This window comes from Cnephaeus nilssonii (assembly GCF_951640355.1).
Source record: "Cnephaeus nilssonii genome assembly, chromosome: 7".
Taxonomy (NCBI): domain Eukaryota; kingdom Metazoa; phylum Chordata; class Mammalia; order Chiroptera; family Vespertilionidae; genus Cnephaeus; species Cnephaeus nilssonii.
The window spans coordinates 32,088,693-32,103,266 of record NC_137078.1 but is presented as its reverse complement, the minus strand read 5'-3'; the positions used below and the strand labels follow the sequence as shown (position 1 = coordinate 32,103,266).

At 45.6% G+C, this 14,574-nt stretch overlaps 1 protein-coding gene across 1 annotated transcript; it reads right to left on the bottom strand.

Moving 5' to 3' along the window:
• Positions 1-2,227: 2,227 nt before the first annotated feature.
• Positions 2,228-13,162, bottom strand: F3 (coagulation factor III, tissue factor). The gene is made up of 6 exons (XM_079776022.1): positions 12,858-13,162; positions 11,387-11,498; positions 7,326-7,516; positions 5,273-5,451; positions 4,557-4,716; positions 2,228-3,226 (listed from the first exon to the last, which is right to left on the bottom strand). The coding sequence occupies exons 1-6, from the start codon at positions 12,955-12,957 to the stop codon at positions 3,090-3,092; spliced, it is 879 nt and encodes a 292-aa protein (XP_079632148.1). The 5' UTR covers positions 12,958-13,162; the 3' UTR covers positions 2,228-3,089.
• Between the last annotated feature and the right edge of the window lie 1,412 nt (positions 13,163-14,574).

Genomic DNA, 14,574 nt, shown 5'->3' with positions numbered 1-14,574 from the left:
TGGGCCAGTGTCACGGGAGCTGAAGTGGCAGTGGGTCAGTCTGGAGCACAAGTTTTTAGAGGCGGCTTAAAACTTGAAGACATGGTTGCTTGTTTCTACCAGCTTTTTCGCCTTTCCTCTGCCTAGATCCAAATGCAGCCTACACTTTAGTTTGGGTCTTAGAATGACAAGACATTAAGAAGAGCTGCAGCCGGCCACTGTGGCTCAGTGGTTGAGCATCGACCTATGAACCAGAAGGTCTTGGTTCAATTCCTGGTCAAGGCTCAATCCTCAGTAGAGGATGTGCAGGAGGCAGTCGATCAATGATTCTCTCTCATCATTGATGTTTCTCTCTCTCTCTCCTTCTCCCTTGCTCTCTAATACACACACACACACACACACACACACACACACACACGTGTGTGTGTGTGTGTGTGTGTGTGTATATATATATATATATATATATATATATATATATATATCCTATCTAATAAAGAGGTAATATGCAAATTGACTGTCACTCCAAGACACAAGATGGCTGCCCCATGTGGTCAAAGATGGCCGCCCCCATGTGGACACAAGATGGCCAACAGGGGAGGGCAGTTAGGGGTGACCAGGCCGGCAGGGGAGGGCAGTTAAGGGCAATCAGGCCGGCAGGGGAGAAGTTAGGCATTGATCAGGCTGGCAGGGGCGTGGTTAGGGGATGATCAGGCTGGCAGGCAGAAGTGGTTAGGGGCAATCAGGCAGGCAGGCAGGCGAGCGGTTGGGAGCCAGCAGTCCTGGATTGTGAGAGAGATGTCTGACTGCCCATTTAGGCCCAATCCTGTGGACATCCCTTGAGGGGTCTCAGATTGGACACACCCCCCCCCCCCCGCTCCGTGCACGAATTTTGTGCACCGGGCCTCAAGTGTGTGTGTGTGTGTGTGTGTGTGTGTGTGTGTATAAATATATATATAAAAGAAGAGCTGCAGCCCTGGCCAGTGTGGCTCAGTTGGTTGAAGCGTCATCGCATGCACCGAAGGGCAACAGGTTCGATTCCCGGTCAGGGCACATGCCTAGGTTTTGAGTTCGATCCTCAGTCCAGGAGAGTATGAGAGGCAACCGATCAATGTTTCTTTCTCATTGTTGTTTCTCTTTCTCTCTCCCTCTCTTTTCCTCTCTCTCTAAAGTCAATAAAAACATATCCTTGGGGAGGATTAAAAAAAAAAAAAAAAAAGAAGAGCTGCAGTTAACCCACCACCACCAAGCTGATGTGAGAAATAAAAATAATATAAAAAATGTTTTCATAACCCATTGAGAATTTTAGGATCCTTTGTTTCTGCAGTTGAGACAATACAAAAACCAAATCAAAAACAATAAATGGACCTAAATAGACACTTTTTGAAAGAGGACATACAGAAGGCCAAGAGACATATGAAAACATGCTCAAAGTCACTAATCATCTGGGAGATGCAAATCAAAACAACAATGGGGTACAATCTCACACCTGTCAGAATGGCTATCATCAACAAATCAACAAACGACAAGTGCTGGCGAGGACGTGGAGAAAAAGGAACCCCCTTGCATTGCGGGTAGGACTGCAGACTGGTACAGCCACTGTGGAAAACAGTATGGCATTTCCTCAAAAAATTAAAAATGGAACTTCTATTTGACCCAGTGATCCCACTTCTAGGAATATATCCCAAGAAAACAGAAACACCAATCAGAAAGGATATACACACCCGTATGTTCATGGCAGCACAATTTACAATAGCTAAGATTTGGAAACAGTCTAAGTGCCCATCAGCAGACGAGTGGATTAGAAAACTGTGGTACATCTACACAATTCTTACTACACTGCTGTAAAAAAGAAGGAATTATTACCATTTGCAACAGCATGGATGGAACTGGAGAGCATTATACTAAGTGAAATAAGCCAGTCAGAGAAAGATAAATATCACATGATCTCATTTGTGGAATAGAATGAACAACATAAACTGATGAACAAAAATAGAACCAGAGACATAGAAGCATTGAGCAGACTGTCCAACCTATGAGGGAAGGTGGCGGCTCAGGGGGTAAGAGATCAACCAAAGGACTTGTATGCATGCATATAAGCATAACCAATGGACACCGACACTACGGGGGTGAGGGCATGTGCTAGGGGGTAGGAGCGGCTGGGGAGAGGTCAATGGGGGAAAAAGGAGACTCATGTAATACTTTAAACAATAAAAAAAACAATAAATGGAAGATATAATAAATGAAATAGTCACAATTCCCAGTCACCTTTATTTATATAAAACTATATTAAATAAATTATCTCAATATATACAAACAGAATATTACTTCTATAAATAGAAAATCCCCATATATAAAACCTTTAAAAATTTATATAAATATACACAATGTTGTCCATATAAACTTGAAGTACCTTAAATCATAAACTTTAGTTTGTTTGTATAGTAGTCTTATAAAAATATAGCTAGCTGTCAAGTGTTTAATCAATAGCATTTAAGTCAGTTAAAGTGCTAAACTGTAATGCATATGCCCAAAGTTGTCAGGCTTGGTCAGGCAAAGTAGAAGTCTTCTGCATTTAACACATGCATATGTTTTGCCAACTGTTTGAACCTCCAAAAGAACTCTTAAGAAAAAACAAACACCTAAACTCCACATTTTAAAAGGAAAGACACATGTTAGAAAAGTCCACCCAATTTCCATTTTACTCTCCCACATGGTTTGAAGTCAGTGCGTTGAAAGTACTCCAAAAGTCCACCCAGGACTTTTTAAGGCATTTGTTCATTTGTTTTTGCTTAGATGGTCTGGTTTCGTCTTGAGTGTAGAAAATACAGTCTAAAGCATGGTATGTGCAAAAGGTGCCATAGTGTTAAAAAATAAATTTAAAAAACTTGGAATTGGTTGTACCATTCATTACATTCCAAAGTGACTAGTGCTGGTCTCAAAACCAGAATGCTAATCATGAGAACAGTCAGATAAAGAACTTTCTTTGGGCCCAAGGGTCTCCATGCTCCAAAATATTCATTTTTGTTTCCATATATTCCATTCTTTTCAAAGTTCTCTGTCACAGTGCAATACAGACTCTGCAGAAGTTGGCAGCTCCAATGTCACGTGCTTTATGCAACACCGAGCGGGGAGCTCTCCTTGCCACTTCGCCTTGTTCTGGCCTTCCTGCACTTGTACAGACACAGGGCCAGGGTGATGATGAAGATGATGGCCACGAACACCACTGCTCCGATGATGAAGAACATGTCTGAAAAATTAAAGTTACCAAGTCAATATGGAGAGAGAGCTCGAATCCCATTTATCAGTGGACAGAACTGAGGGCTTAACTCCAAATTACACCATCCTGCTTTTGCGTAATTTGAAATTTCTTTCCTCAGCTCTTTCCACCACAACGCATTTTGGTTAGGAAAGAATTTGTCAAACCCTAGATGTTGTAGGGCAATTGACAAAGGCCAAAAGCTTTAAGTAGGCCATTTAGTCAACTGGATAATGTTCATAGTCTAGAGAAGGTACACACAGATTGAAGTAAGAACAGCTGTTAGAAACAATTGGCTAAAAATAGTGCATAATGCTGAGTTTGGTGGCAATGATTACAGTAGAAGATGAACTATCAGTGCAAAGAGACACACAGAGGGCTACCAGAATTCAGCTGAGAGAGATGATAACTGGCTGGGGCAATAAGAAGGCTTCCGGGTGGAGGTGGCAACTGCAATGGTTCTCAAAGGACGCCTTTCAGCAGATACAGAAGAGACCTGGGAAGCAGCGATCGGGATGTGCACGAAGACAGAGGCAGCGGAACTCGAGTTGGCTTTAGGAAGATGGATGTGAGGGCTGTGGGTACGATGGCCCAGAGGGTGCAGGACCAGAGAGAAGGAGGGTCCTTTCCTTCTGTCAGTGTCAATAAATGGAGGAGAATTTATTTTAAAGTGTTTTTAAATTTTAAAATCTCTTCTTAGCAAGGAGCTAGGTAATCATTACTATCTTTTGGGTTTTAATCCCTGGAAGTACTCAGAGCACTTTCTTTACAAAGCCTGGAGGGAGACTCCTAGGCTTACAGCTTCGTGTACGTACGTGTCTACACACCCACAGCAATTCCTGTTAGAAGCCTCTCCTCACCGTGTGTGAACCCCGTGTGTGCACATGCATGGACACACGTACATGGGTACATGTGACAGACTGAATCCCTTCCCTTCATGGGTTAAGACTTTACAGCTCACTGTGGGTGCTCACAGCTGGTCCAGATGCTCCCCCCCCAAATCTCGAAGATTAGAATTTAAGTATGAAAACACGCCCAGGGAAATCTGTGATTGATACTAAACCCCAGACACGGACTATGTGCCTAGCACTCAGCAGAGAGCTTAGCGCGTGGTAGGCGCTCAAGAAAATAACTCGCTACTATAAGAAACAACAGAGAAACATTTCCAACTGCCTAAAATTAGGAGTAACTTCCAAAAACCACAAAACCAAGAAAAACCAAGACAGTTTCTCTCTGAACAAAGGACATCCTGGTTCTGCGGGTGGAGCTGGTCCTCTGGGGGGCACCTGGGCCTCCGCGCCTGCCGGGCAGAGCCACTCACCTTTGAACACGCCCTTCTCGTGACTGGTGCACTCAATGGGGCTTTCTGGACTCTTCTGGTTAGCTTTTCGTGATGCAATCACGGCTTGAACATTGAAACAGTAGTTTTGTCCTTTATCCACATCAATCAAAAACTCATTAGTGTTTGTCTTGACCGTTTTCTGTTAAAAGATAAAGAGTTCTTAATTCATCTGGGCTCCAAGTGAGTTCTTTCTCCTTTACCAGGTCACTGTGGAAGCAAAAGCCTACGTGGACACATCTGACATATACAGGACTAGAAGTGACTTGGCTAAATATTCCTCGTGCTAACTGCTGAGGGTGCTTTTTCCAAGACTAGAGATATCCAACTTAGTCCCTGTAGGAGATGTTTGCAGTAAAGGAAAGAAAGGATGATGTATTAATTGTTGAATGGAAAACAAATTTTTTCTCTATGATCCTCAATAGAGAAAGAAATGTGAGCCCTGACAGGAACTTTAGAGGTGATCTGGTCCAGCCTCTTGGCTGAGGAACCTGGGTATCCAAGGGGGCCTTGCCCAAAGTCACAAGGTCGCTCAAAGTAACGGGTAGAACCGGGACAGCAAGCACCCCTCTCACCCTACCACACTGCCCTCTCAACCACCCTGTTCTGCTACTTTTGAATTGGGGCAGAAGTGGGTTGTAAAATCAAGGACCCACAATTTAAAGTAAGTCATAAAAACCAGTGCAAAAAGTCCTCACCTTTCCTGTGCTTGAAGCTTTCCAATAGTAAAGTGTGTAACTTAAGTCCTCGCCAAAGACATCCCGGAGGCTCAGGAATGTGCCATTCATTCTGACTAAGGTCCGTGTATCCTGTACCGTCACATTCAGTTTTGTCCCAATTTGTTCAAAACTCTGAATTGTTGGCCGTCCGAGGTTTGCTAAAACAGAAAATAAACTTCGTTGGAACCAAAGAATTCTCTACAAATAGAACCCCATTTAGTTATCACAGTTAATACCCTGGTCATCCCTCATAAAACACCTGCTTAGAACTCGCTCCCTAGCAGTAGTGAGCCAAGTGGCACCAAGCCGAACCCCGAGACCTGCTATAGAAGCACTACCCATTGGATGTATAACCGGAGCCACCGGTGTCAAGTTACATTTCCTTGTAGTCACATTAGAAAATGTGAAAAGGAACAGGTGAAATGAATTCCAGTAATACATTTTATTTAACCCATTATAGTGAAAATATTATCATTTCAACAGGTAATCAATCTAAAACTCTTGGAGATATTTTTCAAAATCTAGTGTGTATTTTTACCCTTATAGCATTTGCCACATTTCTAGGGCTCAATAGCCATACATGGTTAGAGGCTACTGTATTAAACAACACAGTTGCACAAGATCCCATATTTTAGGTAAAATAAATGAGGGGCTGTGAGGAAGCCCAGGAGATGTCCTGGCACCTCAAGGAACCAGTGTTAAGCCTTGGGACTCTGGAGGGCTCAATGATCCCAGGTGCTTTGGTTGAATAACAATAAAATCAATCCCAATAATTTAACACAAATTATGTGCAGGCACATGCAAAATAAATATGAAAACTATATTTTATCTTGTACCAAAAAGGGATTTGAAGTGGCTTACAAAAAAACTCAAGACCTATAACAGAAAACCAAGTGGGTGCCATCAAGGGAAGGAGGACAATCAGTGACCCGGGGCAGAGTTACCCGAGGGGGCATGGATGTGGTGTCCAATGCCCAGCTGGATGCCGTGACAGACACACAAGCGAAAGACAGGTTCTGGCAGACAGGGGCTCAGGAAAGGCAGCCAGATCCACCTGGGCTAAGGCTACCTTCTATTTCGACCCTCCAAGTAGATACCAGAGGGGAAAAGTTGGTTGCCTGTCCCTCTGCCCCTTCTCACAATTCCCGCCTCCAGAAACTCTCCTCTCTCACTGGGTGGTCAGAGGGGTAGATAGAAAAGCACCGACAGCATGACCCTTTCATTTTAACCTTTCATTCTAGGTCTTCCTCAAAGACCTCTGAAGATTTAAAGACCTTAAAAGACCTTAAAAGATGTCACCCTTCCCAGTGTGTTACAGGTTTATTTAAAATACCTAGTTGAGAGCCATAGTCAGGCCAAAAAATGTAATCTCCTACTTGGCCGGGATCCTGTGCATTCCCCTGGGAGATACTAAGGTCCGCTTACTGGGGCAAAGGCGGGGGAGGAAAGCACTCTGCACTTTCAAAACCTACACGAAGCAGGCAGGCTGGGAGCGGCTGGGCACAGCACGGGGCTCAACCTTGGCCAGATGAGGTCAGCAAGCCTGACTCTGGATCAGAGGGAAACTGGACTTTCCCTGAGCAGTTGTGACTGTGAAGAGCTGTAAACTGGGACTTCTGGTCTGATAATGGGATGGAAATGTTGTGTGTGTGTGTGTGTGTGTGTGTGTGTGTGTGTGTGAGTGTATATGTATGTAAATAAAATTTCCAAAATATATATGGAGAAACACTGAAACCCCAGTCCTGGTGGATGTCCTAGTCCCCCAGGCCCCATCCGGCCTGTTACTGGCACGGTCTGGGGATAGGCTGGTGGAGAAAGTTACTTGATGACACTGTTATCAACTCCAAAGTTCATGCTCTGGGCACCTCCTACCACACTGGAATGAGTGAAGAGGGCTGGGGCACTTTCTGGTTCCTGAGAAAAAAGATGTGGTTCTGAAGAAATCTTGTCTTATCTACTGGCCCCTAAGGATCATGAGCTCACAAAAAGATTCAGGAGCTTATAAAAACGAGAATGAAACGGATCTACTTACTCTCTAAGTAAGGAATGAACTCCGGGGAGTTTGTGTACTTGGGCTCCCCTGTGTAACCGGTGGCATTTGCCGGCATGGAAAGGACTCGCGCTGAGTACGTCTGCTTCACGTCTTTCACAATATCATCAGTGAGGTCACACTCTGTGTCTGTGATGGAGTAGCATTTCTTTTTCCAATTTCCTAATCTATGGCTAAAGGAAGGAAGAGAAATGGAACATTAGGATTTGTATCCAACAAGACAGATGGCTTTCTGGCTGTGGTGCTGTTACAATAATAGCATCCACAACCACTTGTGCGAAGGCACTCCCATGCTAAGCACTTTAGATGCACTGGAGTCCTCACAGTAACCTGGGGTGGCTCTGTAATCATCTCTCTTTTCATAATAAGGTAACTGAAGCAAAATGAGATTAGGTGACCAGCTCAGTCACACAACTGACCTAACTTTAAGCCAGACAACAGTTTCCAGGGTCTGTGCTCTTAACCATTTTGTTAAATATCTTTCTTAGAATGTACACGATTTTTTATTAAGGCCCGATTATTTATTACTTAGTATATTGTACTACATTCTATTTATTATAAACATTCTATATTGTAGACATTCTTTGTAGAATATAGTCAATATAGTAATAATGAAATCTATATAATATGTTCTACACATTACATTCTATCACGGCAATTGTTGGTGTGGTTATTTAATATTTATTAAATCTACTATATGCCAGGTACTATACTAGGCCCTTTACACGTTACTTCATTTGATATGATCCTTCCAAGAAGGTATTGGATCTTTTTTACACACAAGGATACTGAAGCTCGATACGCTAAGTAATTTGTACAAGGTCATGTAACGAGGTGAGAACTGTGTCTGTACATCTCATTCTGCTACATGCCTCTCTCACGTTTAAAAGATGTGACTACTTCCCAATAAAGACCACAGGATAACAATAGTATCTCTCTCACAAAGCCTGAAAGACTAAGAGGCTAAAAAATCTTCCTTCATTGAAGAGGAAATTATTTAAAGAACTTCTATAAATATAAAATTATTTTAAAGGACCCAAACAATCCATAGATAAATGTCCCTGCGACTTGATCCACACACTTCTGTCCTCTCTAACTGGACAGCCTCATTGCTCTTTCCTTCTCTTCAGCATCATCCACTGCCCCAGCCCCGTCCGTCATTTAGGGCCTTTTCCAGTCCCACTTTCCCCGGGAATCCAGATCTCCTTGCTCAGATCGGATCTCTCCCCTCTCTGTTCCCCAGCACTGATATCTTCACTAGAGCACTTCATGTTGAACACAGTCTGCATGGGACCAGGGGTCCATGCCCTTGTGTTTGCTGTCAAGCAGCAAGGCTGTAGGGCTTATACACAGCAGGCCTTGCTCAGTATTAGATCGTTTGCATTTACAGGTTGAATGAGGGGGAAAACAAACTGAATTCAATTGTCCAAATCCATGCCCATGAGCCATAAACAGGTATTTTTCAAAAATCGGAACTAAATAACACTCTTTGTCCTAAAATTCACAAACTAACATTGATACAGAAACATTTTGATTTCAGAGATTTCTCGAATTTTCTGTGATAGAAGTAGAGAGGCTGTTTTAATTCTGGAGTGAAAAAGGTGAAGGAAAACATGATGATTCTTCTTCATCCTATGGCAAACATGTTGTTCAGATAAGAAGAGAAAGACTGCTGGGCTCCCAGTCTACAATCCATCTGACAGATCCGTATTTGGTTTCTCCCAGCTCACCCATAGGAATTACAGTACTCAACGTCACCGAAACTAGTGAAATGGGTAATGCTGTGTAAACAAGTAATAAAGGGGCAATTCTGTAGTAAGCGCCTCTGAGCACTGTTACCAGCACAAACACTTTAAAAGCCTTCGAGGATCCTCGAAGTATTCATTACAAAATCTCCTGACTTGGAAATAATAAAAGTCCTGCCTCAATTACTAAAAAATTCCAACGGAATCAAGACTCATAATAAAAGTCCTGCCTCAATTACTAAAAAATTCCAACAGAATCAAGACTCATCAATGTAGGAACAGGTTGTTTTCTAGAAGCTTTGGAAGTTCCGTTTTAGAATTCAAACATCCCCATGGAATCAGTCTTACAGGTGATGTTTCAGTGCTTGAGCCAATAGCACTTTGCAACCATCACTGAAACTATTTCCAAATGGGAAAAATACAGTTGGAGCTCCAAATAGGGGCTGCAGGCCCAGCAGTGGTGCCCCGTGGCTGGGGACAGGCCAGTAGTGTGTGCAAAGGAGCAGCAGGTGGAGAGGAGTAGCAGGTGGAGATGCTGCCTTTAGAGAAGGAAAACTGAGGAGATGGAGCCTCACAGAAAAACCTGAGGAATAAGGGGAAACTCGTGTTTTGGCACCAACCCTTCTTCCTCCTCCCAGCTGTGGGGGGGCTCACATCGTCTGTGGCAGACCTGCCAGAGAGGGTGGTGGTGGTAGAATACTGGGCAGACCTTGGTTCCAGACACAGCTGGGCACTTACCATCAAGGCACTCATGAATGAATCCCTCATTTTCCTAGGGCAATGGTTTCCTTTTCTATAAAATGACTGCTGTGGTCCTGTTCCCCAGGAATCCCGTTTACCTCACAGCGACAACACAGAAGAGTGAGGTCTGCAGCAGGGTGGAGGGACTGCTCGCAGGTCCTCTAGCACATGGGCGAGAGTATGAGGAGATCTGGGCTCCGCAAGAACCCCGTGTCCACGGGCACCCCCATCCAGCATCTCTGCACTAGGATGTTTGCACACAGGGGCTGCGTTCACTTGAATAGCAGCCCTGGGAAGTCCAAGAACTGAGAGCTAACAAAGGCTTATATTTAAAAACCAGGGAAACCATAACTATGTTTCCACATGCTCACTAGACATAAGACTGAATATATTTAGGAGGTAAGCATTCCTCCTAAAATGTTATTTTCAATCTCCGGAAGAAAAGTATCTACTGAAGTCAACTTCAGCTCGGTATTCTTGACTAGTGGAATCCGAATTGACAACTTTGACCATAATCATAATTATGACCTCAGGTTATGAAATTCCTTTCTCTCCCTCCCTCTATCTACACATGCATTCTACGCGCGCGCGTTCGGGGACACACACACACACACACACACACACACACACACTCTCTCTTCTCTGTTGGTTTGGCAACAGTCATCATGAAGTTCATTTTGTAAAATAAGAACATCTACCTAAAAGACTGCCTCCATATGTAGGAGTTGCATTCCTAATGCTATAAAAAGGCTTGACAAGCTAAACAATACAAAACAAAAAGCAAAACACCTTAATTTTAGCCAGTGATACTTTTGTGCTTTTACACAATGTGTTAAAATAATTTCCACAGCTGCTCTCCTCTAATTAATAATATCTCTACCAAGCCTCCTAGAACCTTTCAGAAATGAGAAACTTACAAGAATATAGAGAAAACCATCAAAGAAGACATGTCAACATTTAGACTGAGTATACTGGATTATGGGCTCTGAGGGAGAACTGTCAATCAGAGGAGCCCTGACAGCTGAGCGTGCAGGCAGAGGAGTACTTCTTTCCAGCGCGGTGAGTCACGAAATTGACCTCCTCTGTTAGCACGTATGCAACCGAAGTGTAAATCACGAGTCCAAGGATGAACGCATCAAACATTGCTTCAGGGCAATATATGTATCCGAACTCCTGCCCACCTCTTCCCTAACACGTTAGAGCAGGCTTACAGTCTAGACAGCACTGAAAAAGACGTGTGCGCTTAGGTGAGATTAGTTATCCATCCAGAATCATATCATCAGTGACAACAAGGCTTACTCAAGAAGATTCACCTCTCCACAGCTTCTATTCCACTTAGGAATTTTCGCATCACCTCCAAAAGCAATTAAAATGTTTTAACAGTTTAAGAGCTGGAAATGTTGCAGGCTTAGCAGAGTATGGCAAATTACCATGTCATCTATCCAATAATCTCAACCATCAATCAGCTTTAAAGACATTTAAAGTAGAACCATCAAAACAGCACAAGGAAGGAGAAACATCAAAAACCGTATTTTCCTCTTTTTGTATCTAACTTACCTTATCTGAACAGTGTAGACATGATTGATGGGTTTGGGTTCCCACTCCAAAATTGTCTTGAAATTCGTTGATTTCCATGTTAAATTATATGCTACCACCACACCTGTAGTGCCTTTAAAGAAGAGGAACAGCTATTATTACAAGAACTTGTCAGCACGTGATTTCACGTTGAAGGTATAAAACACTTTACCCCCTAAACATCACCATAAACCTCACAGTAATATTTTTCCAACGATGAAAGCTTCATTACTGAATTATCCAGAGAAAAAAAATATTCAAATTTTCCCAAACCCAGAATTTCCTCGTGGTAGGCTCTTCCTTGTAATGTAAGGAAACAGGCAAGGATCTTGAAATTATTGTTTGAAATCATTCATGTGGGACTCCCTGTGATAGCCTGACCCGGAAGCACAGCCCAGGAGCCATCAGGGCCCTAGTGCCGTGGTCTGCAAACTGCGGCTCGCGAGCCACATGCGGCTCTTTGGCCCCTTGAGTGCGGCTCTTCCACATAATACCACGGCCTGGGCGAGTCTATTTTGAAGAAGTGGCATTAGAAGAAGTTTAAGTTTAAAAAATTTGGCTCTCGAAAGAAATTTCAATCGTTGTACTGTTGATATTTGGCTCTGTTGACTAATGAGTTTGCCGACCACTGGCCTAGGGGGTCCATGACCCAGCTGGGGGAGCCTGGGACTCTAAGGTTGAAGAACTCTGTTAGGGAAGGCCAGCTAGGGAGGGTCTTCCACAAGTTATGGAAAAGGGCAAATCCCACATGTGTGAGAGCAGTTAGGGCTGCATCTAATGAAAAAGCCAAATCTTGATCCTTTTCATTTTTATCTAAAATGTCTCTATCCTGAAACTTCAGTAGACACCTAGGCAGATGTTGGGCCTGTCACCCCAGAGGATGTACACTGGTTAGGATGCTTTGTTATTCAGGTCTGCGTTGCCAATTCAGACTGGGCAGGTCAGTCACTGCCCTGCCTCGCACAGGCATATTGAGGCATGGACAATGCAATGACTGCTTCAATCCAAGCGACATTCTGCAACAGGATGGCCTCTAACAATCTAAACTAGGACGATCAAGACAACACCGAGGGCCGCTCTTTATTAAGTGCACACTTAAGGATAATATCCAAACCACTGCATGCTGACCCGTGCAGGTGCGGACCCAAGTACCACCTTCAAGGTCACTGGGAAGCTCTTTCCCTAAACTTAAAGCTGGAGCCACAACTTCCCTTACCCAACTACGCATCTCCCAGCAAGCATCTCTAGCAGATGCAGGCGGGGTCCCAGGCACCAACCGCCTACCCTCCAATCTCGCGCCCAGGTTGGTTCAAACGCGGGTGGGTGAGCCTGGCTGAGTTGGGCAGGCGCTGGGGGCACCTCCAGGCAGCAGGACGAGCCCCGCTGTCAGCCAGGACTGATCCCCGCTTCGGGCAGAGCGCCCCAGGAATCCAGGGCGGCGGGTGCCACTCACCTGAGGCTCCGGCCACCTGGACCAGGACCCAGCCGAGGAGGAGTGTCCTGGAGACAGCGGCCTCGGGGCAGGTCAGCCGGGGTCCGGTGGGAGACGCCATGTCCAGGAGCTGGTGGCGAGGTCGGGCGGATTCGCTGCGCCCCGAAGGCTGGAAAGGTGGGGCTGAAAGCGCCCGTGGGGAAAGAGCGGGAAGGGGCGCGGGGAGCCGCGTCTGGAGAAGCGGGTGCCGGGCGCGCTATTAAAGGGCCGCGCGGACGCCCGCGCCTCCGCGATCCCGGCGCCCGCCCTGCCGACTCCCCGCCCCCGCCCGTCGTCGCCGGCAGTCGCGGTGGGCGGCCCCTCGAATCCACACCCCTGCCCCGCCTCCTCCGCTAGGAAACTCCGGGACCCTGAACGGAGTGATTCACCCGTGATTCAACCGCGCCGCCGAGCTCCGAGTGGCCCTCGGTCGCTGGAGGCTCCAGGTGCCGCGGGGAACCAGGTCTCCCGCCCCAGGTCCCCTGACCCTCAGCCCCCTGACCCCAGGCCACCGGGGCGGCGTCTCCGCCGTCCAGCCCGAGCGGACAGCAGGTCTCAGGGGGAGAAAGAGCAGGAGCGTTGGAAAGGGTTCTCGGGATGGAGGAGAGGGCTTCCTCCTTCCACTCGGTGGTAGCGTGTGGTCCGGGCTGGGGCAGCATTTACCAAGTTGAATAGCAAGTCCCAGCTCCTGGCACCCGCTCAGCTCCCACATCAAAGGGCATTTCCCCCGCACTTTGCCCACGTTGGGGCTGAGCCTGGGAATCCGTAGCCCAGTAACCGCACGGCGATGAGCAGGGAGCCCTCTCCCCGCGGCGGGTTCGTCTTCTGCCCAGGAAGCAGTGGTACCTGGCCTTCCTGCCCGCCAGACCCTTAGCGCGGTCCGTAAGGAGGTGCAGATGCAGGTGTCAGCGACAGGTCCCAAGGTCAGTTAACCCCCGAACGACCCCGGGTAGTGACCGTGGAAAAGCAGCCCCAGACCTGGCATTTTGCCCCTGGGAGAGTTCCAGGGTGACATCTGCAGCCCTGTGGTTCCAGAAGGGATTGTTCTCACATTGAGGAAGACATCTGTGGAACTGAGTTCCGCTCAAGTGCAGAGAAACAAAAATGAAATTAAATTATCTAACTACATTTTCGTGCGGCTACTGGGTTTTCTGAATTAGTTTCTGACTTCCTCTTCTGGTCTGTGCTGTGAAATGGTTAGGCAAGAGAATGTCCATTTTATTCTACTGAGTGGCATTGCACGCGGGCTTGTCAAAGCACTTCCCATCATTCGTTCTTACTATGTAGTTGCCTCCAAGACAGGCTGGAGAGCTTTTAGGGGGAGAGTGGAGTCTTTTCTTTCTCACCTTCTTCCCCATCTTTTTTCCCCCTAGGGATATTAGCCTTGCATTTTAGTGCATACTGCACACACATTTCCGTATAGCCCGCTGAGCCATAGCATTGCCCGCATTTCTTAAAAAAAGAAATAAAACTTTGCAAAAGTCTTAGCTTCTCCCTTTGCCTGAACTGAAATAGCACATCCAGGTTTAGCTCTTGTAGTCCTTCCGTCCTGGAAGCTGTGAGTTGCACTTGCTGGTTTCCTCTTTGAGCTCTCTTCCAGCTCTAAAACCCACAACGTTTATATTTGCAAACCTAAGCCATGCAATCTCCTTTTCGCAGTCGCTGGCCTGAGTCATTGTCTAACAGATCTTTAGCCTCA